This window comes from Zymoseptoria tritici, chromosome 13 (assembly GCF_000219625.1).
Source record: "Zymoseptoria tritici IPO323 chromosome 13, whole genome shotgun sequence".
NCBI lineage: Eukaryota > Fungi > Ascomycota > Dothideomycetes > Mycosphaerellales > Mycosphaerellaceae > Zymoseptoria > Zymoseptoria tritici.
The window spans coordinates 579,670-593,662 of NC_018206.1; the positions used below are offsets into that span (position 1 = coordinate 579,670).

At 56.0% G+C, this 13,993-nt stretch overlaps 5 protein-coding genes across 5 annotated transcripts; 3 read left to right on the plus strand and 2 right to left on the minus strand.

Annotated features, from left to right (window-relative positions):
* Positions 1 to 2,989: 2,989 nt before the first annotated feature.
* MYCGRDRAFT_51311 (uncharacterized protein) lies at positions 2,990 to 4,327 on the plus strand (the record flags this gene model as incomplete). Its single annotated transcript, XM_003847543.1, has 1 exon — positions 2,990 to 4,327. A coding segment is annotated over one exon (1,338 nt), but the record flags the coding sequence as incomplete, so codon positions are not given.
* Positions 4,328 to 5,744: 1,417 nt separating this feature from the next.
* Positions 5,745 to 7,051, plus strand: MYCGRDRAFT_88438 (uncharacterized protein; the record flags this gene model as incomplete). The annotated part of the gene is made up of 5 exons (XM_003847544.1): positions 5,745 to 6,038; positions 6,096 to 6,457; positions 6,540 to 6,566; positions 6,711 to 6,906; positions 6,962 to 7,051. The coding sequence occupies 5 exons, from the start codon at positions 5,745 to 5,747 to the stop codon at positions 7,049 to 7,051; spliced, it is 969 nt and encodes a 322-aa protein (XP_003847592.1).
* Positions 7,052 to 7,856: 805 nt separating this feature from the next.
* On the plus strand, positions 7,857 to 8,378 carry MYCGRDRAFT_30788 (uncharacterized protein; the record flags this gene model as incomplete). The annotated part of the gene is made up of 2 exons (XM_003847545.1): positions 7,857 to 8,159; positions 8,193 to 8,378. Coding segments are annotated over 2 exons (489 nt in total), but the record flags the coding sequence as incomplete, so codon positions are not given.
* Positions 8,379 to 8,614: 236 nt separating this feature from the next.
* On the minus strand, positions 8,615 to 9,517 carry MYCGRDRAFT_51218 (phosphoribosylaminoimidazolesuccinocarboxamide synthase; the record flags this gene model as incomplete). The annotated part of the gene is made up of 1 exon (XM_003847703.1): positions 8,615 to 9,517. The coding sequence occupies one exon, from the start codon at positions 9,515 to 9,517 to the stop codon at positions 8,615 to 8,617; it is 903 nt and encodes a 300-aa protein (XP_003847751.1).
* A 533-nt stretch (positions 9,518 to 10,050) lies between these two features.
* MYCGRDRAFT_51041 (uncharacterized protein) lies at positions 10,051 to 11,636 on the minus strand (the record flags this gene model as incomplete). The annotated part of the gene is made up of 3 exons (XM_003847702.1): positions 10,051 to 10,235; positions 10,296 to 11,453; positions 11,504 to 11,636. The coding sequence occupies 3 exons, from the start codon at positions 11,634 to 11,636 to the stop codon at positions 10,051 to 10,053; spliced, it is 1,476 nt and encodes a 491-aa protein (XP_003847750.1).
* Positions 11,637 to 13,993: the final 2,357 nt, after the last annotated feature.

A 13,993-nucleotide genomic window follows, 5' to 3' on the forward strand; every position in this document is an offset into this window, starting at 1 on the left:
GTGAAGCAACGCCAGGCGTCAGGCAGCATTGAATTGAGCCTTTGACGTGGCTACCTCATTCGCCTTCGAAGCAGGATGAAGTCTGCGGCAGGAAGTCAACGTGTAAGTGACAGGAGCAGCCCGTTTGCGAAGGCAAGATCTCGGATGTGGTCCAGAGCGAAGCAGGCGCACGCAACGAAAAACACAAAGCCTGCGATACGGCTCTCACTTACCATAATTCAGTCGACAACTGTCTTTCAGTGTGCTCACTCGATCGCTAGTCCCTTCTGCGTCTCACCAGCGTCGCCTGCTCATCTTCACCGCTGCATCACGATAAGTCCAACCCGTCCCGAGCGTTGTCCACGTTCGCTTCGACTGCTTGACCACTTCACCGTCCTTGAGCATCTTACCCGCTGCCAGAGTCCTATCCATCTCGTGAGAGCGCGGCTACGCAATTGCTTTCCAGTCGTTGTCACTCAGACTGTGCTCGACGTAAGGACATATACCACGGTTACTATGGCCTCGATGAGAAGATGTAGTGCAATGACAGCCAGGCATACAGTCAACCCGTAGTAGAACCCTGAAGAGAGCATCGTCGTGGAAACAATCTTGATGTGGTCGAAACGTGGCATCTGATTTCAACAGGCCATTCTCCAAAGTGTTTTGGATCATTGAGGACAGGACTTGTGCCGGCGAGCTGCTTCCGTTGAACGTATTCAGGAACAAACATGCCGATGTGATCTCGGGCTTGCCCGCAAGATTCAAGTGGCGCTGGTCGGTAATGTGTGGCGACTCGAGCGCGACAGTTGCGAGCAGTTCCCCGGACAGTGTGACTCAAGTTCACTCAACGTCAGCAACATGCTATGCTGTGAACAGATTTGCCCTTCCCCGAGGATGAGTCGTGCAGCCAAGACCCGTCCTCCTGTGTTTCCGCTGATGGTCGACGCGTATGGTTCCCTTGATATCCGTACTGGAATGAGGTACGAGGGGAGGGCAAGCCATTGTAGGCATTTTGCCAAAGGCACCGATTCGGAGCTACTGGGCCTGGAAAAGAGAGTGATTCCTTTCAATGTCCAGCACGAATTCGGAACGAAGTGATACAGGGTCCTTTTGCGTGGAGTCGACAGGCAGTTGATGCCAGCAAGGACATGGATGGTCCCAGCCTCTGGTCTATCAGACTTGTGTCTCCAGTGCCCGAACGCATCGGAGTGGCCTCCGTTGCGTTGGTACCTGTCGCCTGAACACCAGGGACTGGGCCAATCCGGCCTTGAACATTAGGCTTCAAGCCTGTAAAACTCCAACGTCTCGCCACCCTTCACGGCCAAAGTTGTACCGATACGGGCAGACCCGGGGTGCACCGGCCGCCGAAGAGAAGGCGGTCTGGGATGAAAGTCGAGACCGTGGGCGGCAGTTGTCGTCGCCAGGATGATCGGATACACCTCCACGCTGTTAGCAAAGGCTGAAATGCGGCAGTCGGCAGTCGGCCCAGCATTTTGGACACCGAGAGGAATAAGAAGGCTGCAATTACCACTTCGACAGCTCGTCCTCATCACCTCAAATCCACTCCGCAACCTATCCACCATCCACTCGACATTCAAACACGATGAAGCTCCTTCTTCTGATGACTTTGACCATCGCCGCCACGGTCCAGGCAGCTTTGCAAAAAGTGGTTTGCTCCCACCCTCGTGGCAACGCAGCAAGCATCTGTCGCAGCGTCCAAGGCGTGCAGGTAAGACAAGTGATGACCCGTGACTCTGAATCAGAGTTGCCGCTGACAGCTTTTCAACGCAGGTTACGGGAGGCGATAATTGTTGCCTCTCTACCCACAAAAGAGACGAATACGAAAAGAAATGCACAGATGCCGGCGGAGAATATCTGACCCCGGGTGACGGTCGATGCAGAATCTAGCCAGATAGGCCAGCATTGCGATGTCCGTACAGTTGAACATGAAGCTCAAGAGCTGTTCGAAGAAAGGATTGCGGTGCGATGGCTCGCGATGCAGAGCGGGGTTGTGCCTCGAGGCGGCCAGGTTGGAAGGGCAGACAGCGAAGGGTCGGTGCCAGACTGGTGTCTTGTGATTCAAATGACCTTCGGGACAATGCGATCGCGGAATCAGTGCGGCTGGAGACTCGATAGTCTTGGAGGAAACAAGCATAGCATGCCTATTGCTGAAGTCGTTCAATATGTTCTCGCTGTCCGATTTCGGTGCCTGTTGATGACTTCACGGCCTATGCCTCGCAATTCGCCAGATCGCCCGTGGGGGCAACATCCCGGAGACCGTAGTCGGCTCAATGTGCCCTGAGATCGAGGATGGATTAAAGTCGAGACGATGATTGGAAAGACGGGCTGAAAGCGACGTGGACGGGAACACCTTGCTGAGTAATGAGACCTGCCTCAGAATTCAGGCATTCCATTCAGTCATGAGACAATGGCCATGAACACGCCACTTTTGTCAAACGACCGTTCGCGATAGAACTACTACCAGTGTCAAACATCTCATGCCGATCCCGCATCAGGCCTTGCCAGTGCCGCACACATTCTCGCCGCACATGACGCTCTTTCGTGCCGCTTCCTTTCTCCTTCCGCGTACAAGATCGAAATCCGCCGCCCCTTTAGAACTAATAACACAACACGCCGTCCGCGCCTAGACCGCCGTCCAAAGCCAGCTTCTGTACCACTTCAGCCTCCGCTACTACACTCTATTCCAACGCCGCGTCCACCTGCTGCGTCACACTGCCGATCCGCCAAAGTGGCCGACTATCTATTCGTACCCTCCTGGGCCACCAGCGTCGCCAACAATGCATCTTCCGCCGTGACCTCCGCTGTCTCACGCCCCGCCCTCCGCCGATCCGCTACCCCCGACCCACCCTCTCCACGATTCCGCTTTGGCTTCCGCAAGACGACGTCCACATCGGACATTCAGAGCAGGATGGCCGCCGTGCAAGGTCTCAATCTGCATGCGTCCAAGGACCAAGTCATGGACACCCGCACACCATCGCCTGTGCACCGCATGGACAGCGACGACAGTGGTCCCACCAGCCCGGACTACAAGCCAGACCTGAGCGCGGAAGTGGCCATGCTCTCGACAAAGCTGGTGAATGCCATCAACTTCCAGACGAATCTCGACGACTCCCTCCAGCAAACGCGGCACGAGCTGGAGGTTTCACGGCAGAAGGTCGCGGAGTTGGAAGCCGAGAAGCAACGGCTGAGCAATGTCATCAACGGCGGCGCGTATGTGAAGAGAAGCGACATGGACAGGACTGTGAGCAACATGCAGATTGAGGTTGCAAGTGCCCGAGCGGCCAGGGAACTCGCGGAAAAGGCGAAGAAGCAGACGGACAATGAGCTGGAGAATTTGACGGTCTCGCTGTTCGAGGAGGCTAACAAGATGGTTGCGATCGCGAGGAAGAACACAGAGGCATCGGAGAAGAGAAACGCACAATTGACAGCTCAGTTGAGGGACACTGAATTGCTGCTCGCGTCCCAGCAGGAGCAGTTGCAGGACTTGAAAGGCACTATGGAGAGGTTGCAGGACGATGCTCTGCCAGAGCCCAGCGTGCCGTCAACACCGATCACCGCCAACGCAGCAATGTTCGACTCGCTACCGATGAGCTCGAGTGCCCTCATGGATATGACGCCCGAACACCCGCTATTCTTCACACACATCTTGAGTCCCGTTCTCCGCAACGACACTGCAGCTTTCGCCGATTTCCAGGAACTCCTGCTTCTCGCCAGACGGTTAGGAGCTCACTCTCGATCAAACAGCAGCAACAACAACAACGCTGCGAACAATGTCTCATCGGCAGGGTCCATGTCCTCGCCGAACATCCCCGGAGCATTTTCTTTGTCTTCGAATCAAAGCCCGTCATCGATCTATGGTGGCAGCACAGTGGCGTCCATGCCCGCGCTGAAAGACAGCAAGTTCTACAAGCGAGCGTTGACCGAGGACATTGAGCCAACACTACGTCTGGATCTGGCACCTGGACTGTCCTTTTTGAGCAGAAGAAGTGTCCTCTCTTCCCTCCTTCAAGGTACCTTGGTCGTGGAGCCCTACCCTCAGAACAAGCACTACTTCAATTGCACACTCTGCGGCGAGCAGCGCCGGAAAGAAGAGTACATCCGCCGGCATCGCTTCCGCATGTCCGAAGATGACGGCGTATCGAAACCGCTCTGCGACTACTGCGTGTCCCGCTTGCGATCCACTTGCGACTTTGTCAGCTTCCTCCGCATGGTCCGCGATGGATTGTGGAAGTGCGATAATGAACACGACCAGAAAGCCGCGTGGGAAGAGAGTGCGCGATTAAGAGAACGCATGTTCTGGTCTCGTCTGGGAGGTGGAGTAATCCCACGCCCGCAGCAGAATGGCCACCGCGCCCCTTCAGTCAACGGATCCACCGCAGAGCCAGCGTCGGAGCGGGAGAGTCTCGAACGCATTCCGGAAGGCCTTAGGGTTTCGAACGCGAGATCCGAGTCTTCCGATGCGGATGGAGTCCCTCGAATCAAAGTTCGCGTCCCCACATTCACTCACCAGCAGGACACGTCCACCCCTCGCACCGCTCGACCTCTCAGCTACGTGACTCCACCTGGCAGCAGCACCAACGATGACGAACCATCCCCACGCCCAGCCACCTCCGCCGGCGGCGACGTAAACGGGGGTGGCTCCTCCTCTCCTCAATTCGAGGACGCAAGCGAACAGCTCGACCGTGAACTCGGTCTCGCGATCGAAGAGGCCGGCGCGAAAGACATCACACCGATCGCCTCCAAGCTCGACGAAGTGCCCTCGACACAGCATTCTCGCTCAGCATCGAAAGACTCCACGACCTCCTCTCGACATCCCTCACTAGAAAAACCCTCCAACCGCAACTCAGCCGCGTCATGGTCGAAACGCGCCTCTCTTCCAGTCACACCCGCCGCGGAACGCAACGGCTCGGTTCCGAATTCCTCAACATCAAACAACCATGACCACTCACCTTCACCCTCCCACTCCCGCTCTGCCTCTCGTCCCAAGAGTTTTCCCGTCCGACCAGCTCGATCGCCCTCTCCGCTCAAGACTCGCAGCACGCATAGCCGGCATGGAAGTCGCGATGCAGCAGGAAAGGATAACGAACTCGACGCCGAGAGGAAACGCTGGTCGAAACGCGCGAGTGTGCAGAGTGTCACGGCAGCGGCGGAGAGGGAGAGGGGGGAGAGTGTGGTCAGTGTTGTTGAGAGCGAAGCTGACGAAGAAGACGGCGAAGGTGAAGGTGGAGGTCAAGATCAGGAGAGAAAGGGCAGGCTAGCAGTGGAAGAGAAGGGCGTAGAAGGAGGAAAGAGTAAAGAGAGGAAGGGCAGTTCGGTGCTCGATCGAGTGAGGGCTATGGAGCGGAGTTGATGAGTACGTACCAATGCGTGACTTGGATGCGAGAATTGTATTTGTACGACGAATGTGTAGGAAAGACGAGAGGAGGAAGCATTTGGGCATGGTGCGTTTGGACTTTTGCATGAGGCAGCGGTTCGTGTACGATATGAAATACCACGAAGACAGAGCGATGGACTGGATGGATACGATGGGAAGTACACAATACATTATATTGATGCACAAGGTCTGCGAGACCCTCTTCAGGCGTGACACGATCATGAAGGACCGAGTCTTACTTGTAGCTTGTTCAAGCATAAGAACACCTGCAGCTTTACCGAGCTTAAGTGAGCTCCATCAGCAGGCATCGACCTTATCCATCTTTCCGACTCATCACCTTTTCTACATCGCACTGAGGGTTCGCAGCGCAATGGCATCACATCCGAACATCACTCCCTTCGATCCGACATTCGACTCTGAAAAGATCGCCGCCCTCCGCAATGCCCTCTCCAGCTCCCGTCCGCCTCTAGACGACGCCCTGCCCGAGATACAAGATCCATCCGAGCACGGCATCACACCCAAATTCGCCTCCGCTCTCTGGAACAGCTGGCATAGCACGTTCTTGTGGTCCACTGCCGCCGCCAAAATCGCCAAATGGCCACACTTCCTCGCCAACTTCCCCTCTCCGGATCCCTCCACCGAAAATGACCTCTCCATTCACTTCGTCCACCAGCGCTCATCCAACCCCAACGCCGTCCCTCTCCTCCTCATCCACGGCTAGCCCGGCTCCTTCTACGAGTTCAGCGAAGTCATCACTCCCTTAAGCGATCCCTCCGCGACTCCATCCTTCCACATCATCGTACCCTCCCTCCCCGGCTTCGTCTTTTCCTCAGCTCCACCCCGCGCCGGCTGGACTGTCAAAGACACAGCGCGTATCTTCCACCAGCTGATGCTATCTCTCGGCTACCAGTATTACGCTGTGCAAGCGGGTGACTGGGGAGCTATGGTGGCGAGAGAGCTGGGCGCACAGTATAGTGAGCACTGCAGGGTGATGCATTTGAATTGGTGTCCGGGGAGTGTGCCGGAAGCGGAGAGGGGAGAGGAATCGGAAAGGGAGAAGAAGTGTCGAGAGCAGAGAGAGGCGTGGAGAACGAAGCATGTGGGTTATGCTGTGCTGATGAGGAAGAGGCCGAGGACGGTGGGGTGGATTGCTGGGACGCCGGAGGGGTTGGTCGGGTTCGTGGGTGAGAAGGTATGTTTGCCCCGTCGCATCGCGTGGTCTTTGTCGCAGTACTAATGATTTGCAGTACGAAGAAGCTTCCAACCCTGCGGTGCACTATAAGCCCCACTGGCTGAATCACATCCACACGACCATGTCTCTCTACTACATGACGAGCTGTATTGCTACCTCGGCATCGATCTACTACGAGAACCCGCGCCACGACCAGTTCGCGGCTTATTGCTCTGCAGAGGAGAATCTGATCAGGTGTCCGGTCGGATACACGAGCATGGGCTTCGACACGGCACCGAATTCGAGAAGAGGAGCCGAGACAACGGTAGCAAAGGGGAAGTTAGTTTGGTACAAGGAGAGGGTGAGTTACATTCGTGTGCCTCTCACTTATCAAGAGTTACTGACGCGGATACCAGGACTGCGCAGGACACTTTGCATGCCTCGAGGACCCTGAGGGTATGATTGAGGATATTCGGGAGGTTGTTGGTAAGTTCTGGGACCGGTAGTATGAGCCTCAGCTTGACCACAGACCTCTCGAGGTGTCGACAACCAAGGGGGAGCGCAGTTCTGGTCGTAAGCGCAAGGTGAGATCTTCTAGGCATTGTACACTGCGTGCTGTACGGTACGAGGTCTGTATTGCAGTGCTGACGAGAACCCAGACCCTGGTTCTCTCCGTGCATGAGCGAACTAAGCGTCGCGGATTTGTGTTCCCTCCTCCCGAGCTGGCGGCGGCGCTTCTTGCCTCAGAGCTCAGAGCAGGAGCGTGCGGCCGAGGATATCGAAGCGCTAGGGAAGTTCCAATAGGAAAGTTCCAAGATCGGTGAGCAAAATAGGACACCGCACAAGCAGAGAGGTGGTAAGAACGTACATTTCGTCCACAAAGTGTGGTACGAGTCGAGTCATCAGGGGTTAGCACTGAACAAAGCCAACCAAGTTGCACCGATTTCTGGTACCCGGAAGAGCCTTTGCCATTGTTTTGCGACGATGGACAAAGCTTTGCTTTTCAAGAATATAAAGACTTCCTGAGCAGCCGCACTTCTTCTACACTTACACACATTACCCAAGTTCCCAAAAACCACAACGCAATACAACAAAAACTCCCACCACATCCACCAACCCCAGCCTCTGCTCATCACCGCTACCGTCCGTTCAATCATGGCTCCCAAGAAGTCCCAAAAGCCCAAACCCTCCCTCGAGCCCGATTCCACCCGCCGCAAAGCCAAGAAACCCTCCACCAACACGTCCACCACCTCTCAACCCACCACTCCACCCCCCTCATCGTCCAAGAAGACACAATCCTCCTCCTCCGGCGACACTCTCTTCTTCTGGAAAGAAGACGCCCCCAACGGCTTCCTCTGCCAATGGTACCGCGCCACCTTCACCGACCCCTCAACCAACCAGATATTCACCAGCGCGGAACAGTGGATGATGTACCACAAAGCTCTGCTGTTCCACGACCAAGACACCGCGGCGTTGATTCTCAAGACCACTTCGCCGCGGAAACAGAAAGGTCTCGGCTCCCAGGTTTCCAATTTCGACGAGGCGGTGTGGCAGAGGGAGAGGGAGGGGATTGTAGAGAAGGGGAATGTGTTGAAGTTTGGCCAGGCGACGGATGTGAGTGGGATTGGGATGGATGAGAGGAGGGAGGCGGTGGCGTTGAAGGGGTTGTTGCTGGGGACGGGGGAGAGGGAGTTGGCGGAGGCGAGTCCGTTTGATCGGGTTTGGGGGATTGGGTACAGGGAGGAGGAGGCGGGGAGGGTGGAGAGGGGGAAGTGGGGGGAGAATTTGTTGGGGAAGGTGTTGATGAGGGTTAGGGAGAGGTTGAGGGGGGAGGGTGAGGAAGGGAAAGGGGAAAGTCAGGCTGAGTAGGGAGTGCACTTGGGGATCGATGATTATAATCCTGAATATCCGTGCGAGCGATCGCGTTTGTCTATCGATCTATAGGCAAGAAAATTGCTGGCGCACAAAAGCACACGATTTCTCCTGTCCCTTGCTTTATCGTCATATCCAAGTATATACTCCCCATGTCGCAGCTCCAGGACACCGCGGGGTCATTTCCTCCAACAAACTTACGCCTCGTCCTTCCACTCCCTCCCCGTAATCCTCTCAAATGCCTCTCGATACTTCTCCCCCGTCTCTCTCACCACCTCCTCCGGCATCGCCACCCCCTGCTTCCCCTTCAACCCCTCCCTCGTCAACCAATCCCTCAAATACTGCTTATCATACGACTTCTGCCCCTTTCCAACCTGATACTCATCCTTCGGCCAAAACCTCGAACTATCCGGCGTGAGCACCTCATCAATCAACACCAATTCCTTCGTCTCCGAATCGAGACCAAACTCGAATTTCGTGTCCGCGATGATGACACCCGATTTGAGGGCATGCTCGTGCGCCATCGAGTAGATCCCCAGGGAGAGTTCCTCCATCCGCGAAGCGACGTCGAGGCCGACGATTTCGACGGCTCGAGAGCGGGAGATGTTCTCATCGTGGTCGCCCTGCTCGGCTTTTGTGCTGGGCGTCCAGATCGGACGGTCGAGTTTTTGCGACTCCTGCAGGCCAGAGGGCATGGGCATTCCGTGCACGGTTCCGAATTTCTGGTACTCGGACCATGCGCTGCCGGTGATGTAGCCGCGGACGATGGACTCGAGGGGCAGGACCGGGGTGCGGCGTACGAGCATGGAGCGGGAGGAGAGGGAGGTGGGGAGGTCGAGGTTGGGGGGCAGGGTGGTTGAGAGAAGGTGTGTGCGAAGGGTAGGGAAGTGTTTGGTGATGAGGGCGAACCAGTGGGCGGAGAGTTGGGTTAGGAGGGCGCCTTTGGAGGGGATGCCGTTGTCGAGGATGACGTCGTAGGCGGAGATGCGGTCTGTTGCGACGAAGAGCAGAGTGGAGGAGTCGATTTCGAAGATTTCGCGGACTTTGCCGGAGGCGAGGTGTTTCAGTTGGGGAACTTCGATTTTGGTTATGGCGGCCATGGTGGTGGTTGGTGTGACTCGAAACTTCGTGGTGGAATTCTTTCTTGGTTTGAGGTTCTTGCTTGTCCTTGTCTGATCGATTGCAGCGTAGTGTCTTGTTGATGGCCTTCCGGAACGATAGAGTCCTGCGAGATGCGGACGATCGAAGTTGTTGTATGTATTGAAGTTGGAACAAAAAGTTGAAGCAGTTCAATGTCAAGAAAGTCTGAAATATGGTCCGTGCATTCAGGCTGTGATCAGAAATTCACGCCAAAAAGTCATTCACCTACATCGCGCATGCATTTTGGGAAGGAGCGACCATTCACATGTCTTGAGTGGAAAATGTGCAGCTTCGCATGAACGGCAGGGTCGCCAGCAGAAGAATCGCATCCGATCCTCAAGACCCCAAGGCCCAAATTCGCAAATCCAAACATTGCCACGACAGTAGACCTCTCTTCAGAATTGCATGCCGCGGCAATTCTCCGAGAGGCAAAGAAACGCGTATTCGTAATGCATCGTCTCATTAAATTTGAGGTCGAATCCGGGCATCATCGTCACAACTTCATCTGTCTCTTCCCGAAGTCCTTCCCACCCCAACCAAACCAGCCTCTCGTAGCTGGCTTCGGCGGCAAGTCCTGCAGCAGCGCCGTATAATTCAGATACGACAGATCCCCTCTTGCGGCGTCCAAATCGGTGATCCCGCAAAGTCGCATCGCCGTTTCGATCTCATCTTGCAGGACTAGCAAATCGTCAGCACAACCCTCACGAGTCATCACCGCAGGAAAGAAGCACAACTTACTCCCAGCAGCATACCCAACCCCCTCCCTCCCCCACGCCACAGCCGCCTGAAACGGCCTCCCCACCCCAACAGCCTTTGCACCCAGCAACACAGCCTTAACAACATCACTCCCTCTCCGCACCCCTCCATCAACCAGCACCTCCATCCTCTCAAACACCTCCGGACAATCCCTCCTCAACTCCAACAGTACGCCCACTGTACTCGGCGCCCCATCCAGCGCTCTCCCACCATGATTCGAAACCACAATGCCCTTACACCCCATCTCCATCGCCAGCACCGCGTCCGCAGCGGATTGCACGCCTTTCATCACCAGCGGTTTAGACGTATGTCGACGCAGCCAGACGAAGTCTTTCCAGCTGAATTCCCAGTCGATGAAAGAGCCTGTACTGCGAGCGAGTCCGCCAGCGGGTCTACCGCCTTCCGCGAGCGCTTCGGCGATGGTGAGTTTTTCGTCGGCTTCACGTTTGGAGACGACGGCGAGGTCGACGGTGATGAAGATTGCTTTGACTTGTGGGGTGCGTTCGAGTTCGCGGAGGACGGCCTCGGTTTTGGCGCGGTCGCGGTTGATGTAGACTTGTGCGAAGTATGGCCATCCTTTTGGTACGGCGTCGAGCATTTCGGAGACGCTCATGGAGGAGGTGGTGCACGCCATGCAGTGTACGATACCCGCGTCTGCTGCGCCGCCTCCGAGAGCGGCTTCGCCTTCTGGACCGGCGGTTTTGGCGATCCCCATCGGACAGATCCAGACGGGCATGTGTAGGTTGGCGCCGAGGGCGGTGGTGGAAGTGGAGATGCTACGCACGGAACGGAGGATACGAGGGCGGAAGAGGAGACGAGACCAAGTTGCAAGGTTGGCGTGGTGGGTTAGCAGGTCATTGGAGGCGGAGGAGGTGTAAGCCCAGGATTTGGGGGTGGTGATTTGGCCGAAGGTTGTGAGGAGGTCGGGGAGGGAGACGATGGAGGTTAAAGGTGGGATTGAGGAGGGTTTGGGTTGTGCGGAGGTGGGTGCTGAGGGAGCGGCGGTCCATTCGGGGGTTACGGTGGATGGGTCGAGGGAGCCTTTCTTTTGGGAGGGTTCGAGGGTGGATTCGATGAGGGTGGCGGAGTGGTAGGTGTTGTAGACTTCGGAGCCGTCTTTGCCGGCCCATTTTGTTATCACTGGAAGGTGTTTGTCAGCTTTGTGTCTGTGGTTGGAGATGAGAACTTACCATGTGCTCCTCCAGGATGCTCGGGAGCAAAGGTTGTTAGATCGTATACCTTGCCGTTGACCACGACCCAGCAGTCTTCCGCCGTGGAGTGCTTGCTGACCTCTTCCACGGCGACTTTTCCTTCGGACGACATGATCATCAGGTGCAAGACGCGGTGGTATACAGAGAGAAGGGGACAATCGTTGGATTCTGCACAGGACTATGTCGACGGTCAGAAGCAATATGGACGGCATGATTGGGTTGGGCTTTGTCGTCTTCTCCGCATCCATGTATCCGGGGTACCGAGCGGAGACAATAGCGGAAGCGATAGGCATGGCTGCGGATGTCTGGTCATGTTGTTGAATGTCGTCGTGATTTTCCTTGAATCGTCTCGTTGTTCCTCTTCCTCACTACGGGCGTGAAGAGGGAATAGGTCGCTGGTCCACGCCGCCGTGATGAGAGTTCTCCGAAGTTTGATGAGTGGTCTGGATTGCGCTTGGAATGTTGATGGAAGAGGACACGACATGAGGACGGTCAACACAGCAGAAATGCTCTTTCGGTGTGAGAAGCGGTGGAAGAAAGGCAGGGTTTTCTGCGCAGTGTCTCCCTGTGAAGCTGGTGTTGATGTGCTGTGTCGGAGACGCGACGATGAGGTTGTCTGGAGTGTTTGCTGGGCGGAGTCGGTGCAGCGATATGTGCAGGACGGAATTCAGGTAATGCATGTCTCGCAGAGATGTCAGTAAGGTATGTTCATGCAAGTCTCATACTCTACTGCATGAGGCGGGTCCATTCTCCTCGTTGTCGCCGCGCCTACCCGTTCTGCAAGGTCCCGCTCCGCTCCGCTGCCCCTCTATGACCTCGTCTCAGCTTCGCCAGCAACCTCTCCTAGATCTTCATCTTCACGAACCATCTCGCCAATCAAAACAACACCTCAAACACTCCATCACCCTCCACTGTCCGTTCATTGTCCAGTCGCTCACACGTTCCATCAAACTTCACTCGTACCATCTCGCCTGCTCTCGCCTTCACCTCCACGCAGATGCCGACACGCCGCGGCTTCCGACAGAAAGGTGCCGTCCCTTCACTCGCCGGCAGTCGTCTCCCCGTCGGCACTCCATCCGTCCCAGACCTCCGCTCCGAACACTCCCTTCAGCCTCCAACTCCCTCCCGCAACTCCCACCGTCCAAATAGCGCCGCTTCTTCTCGTACTGACGTCGACTCCACGGATCATCATCACCACTCAATGCTCAGCAACCCGATCGACATGGTTGCGCCAACACCAAACGTGCTCTCCCTCGCAGAGGCGAGACTTCGCCGACAGAACGAGCGTATTCAGCAAGCCGACCCTACCATCGTACATCCACCCGTCAGCGACCGCGCTCGCCCAATTTCGCGCGCAAAGGGCAAGCCGGCTCAACACAGCCTCGACCCTTCCAACAACTCCAGCCGCGAGCGCGATCCGAGCGATGGTGGAGTGCCGGTCTCGGAAGTACGCATCAACACGTACCACATCTCCCACGATGGCAATCTCCCCGCTCGTCCATACTCCAGCCTCTCTCAGCACACCGCCAGCACCACGGCATCCGGTCCGAAAACCATCGAGCGTTCAGATGGCGCCACCATCGATGATGCAGGCTTCCAAATCATTGCACGCCGTGGAAACCGCAGAATTGTAAGCGAGCTGGGAGCTTACGAGGAGAAGCCGGAGGAGAAGCAGGCGACCGTCGAAGGTACCGTCGATCAGAAGGAGATTCTAAAAGTCTTTGCAATTGTATTGCCTGGTATCGATTTCCTGAACAGCTTCGTCGGACACCGCGAAGGTCAAGTTCAGTTCATTCAACACCCCAACGGTGATGTCTCTGCTCATATCTGGTCGAACACGAGCAATGTGTGGGACAATCTGGGTCACTTCTCCAACATCCGCAAGAAGATTGAAGGTCAGCTGGCGGGTGATCAACTCAAAGGAGAGACCGCCTACCAGAAGATGCAGCAAAACACATTGGCATACTTTCGTACCATTGCCAAGCAGCGAGAGGCTTACATGGGCGACCTGGAGTTTGGACAGACCGAGATCAAGCAGCTGTTGCCGGAGCCAGTCAAAAAGCCATCACCACCGATCATCAGCAAGGAACCTGCGAAGATCTCACCACCGGTGGTGAAGTCAACATCTCGTGTTCAAGCGTCAGCACCTCCTTTCCAGCCGAGTGTCTCTGCTTTCAAGGCATCCAGCTATCAGGAACTCCTGGCGCACACTCAAGCACCCAACATGGACTCATACTATCCGGTGGCCGTTCCGAGGATGACTGCCGACTCGGACTACTCCTCGTACTACACAAGCCCGCCTAGGCAGCAAGCAGCGAAAATCGACATGGCGTCGTACTACCCAGCTGCCCCGACTCGGGCTGTCGCTCCCAAGATCGAGGATCCATTCAACATTCCTGCGGCTTCGTACGCCGATCTCTACAACAATTCTGGTCCTGAATATCGCGGTGGCACAGTCGCTGGACCGGC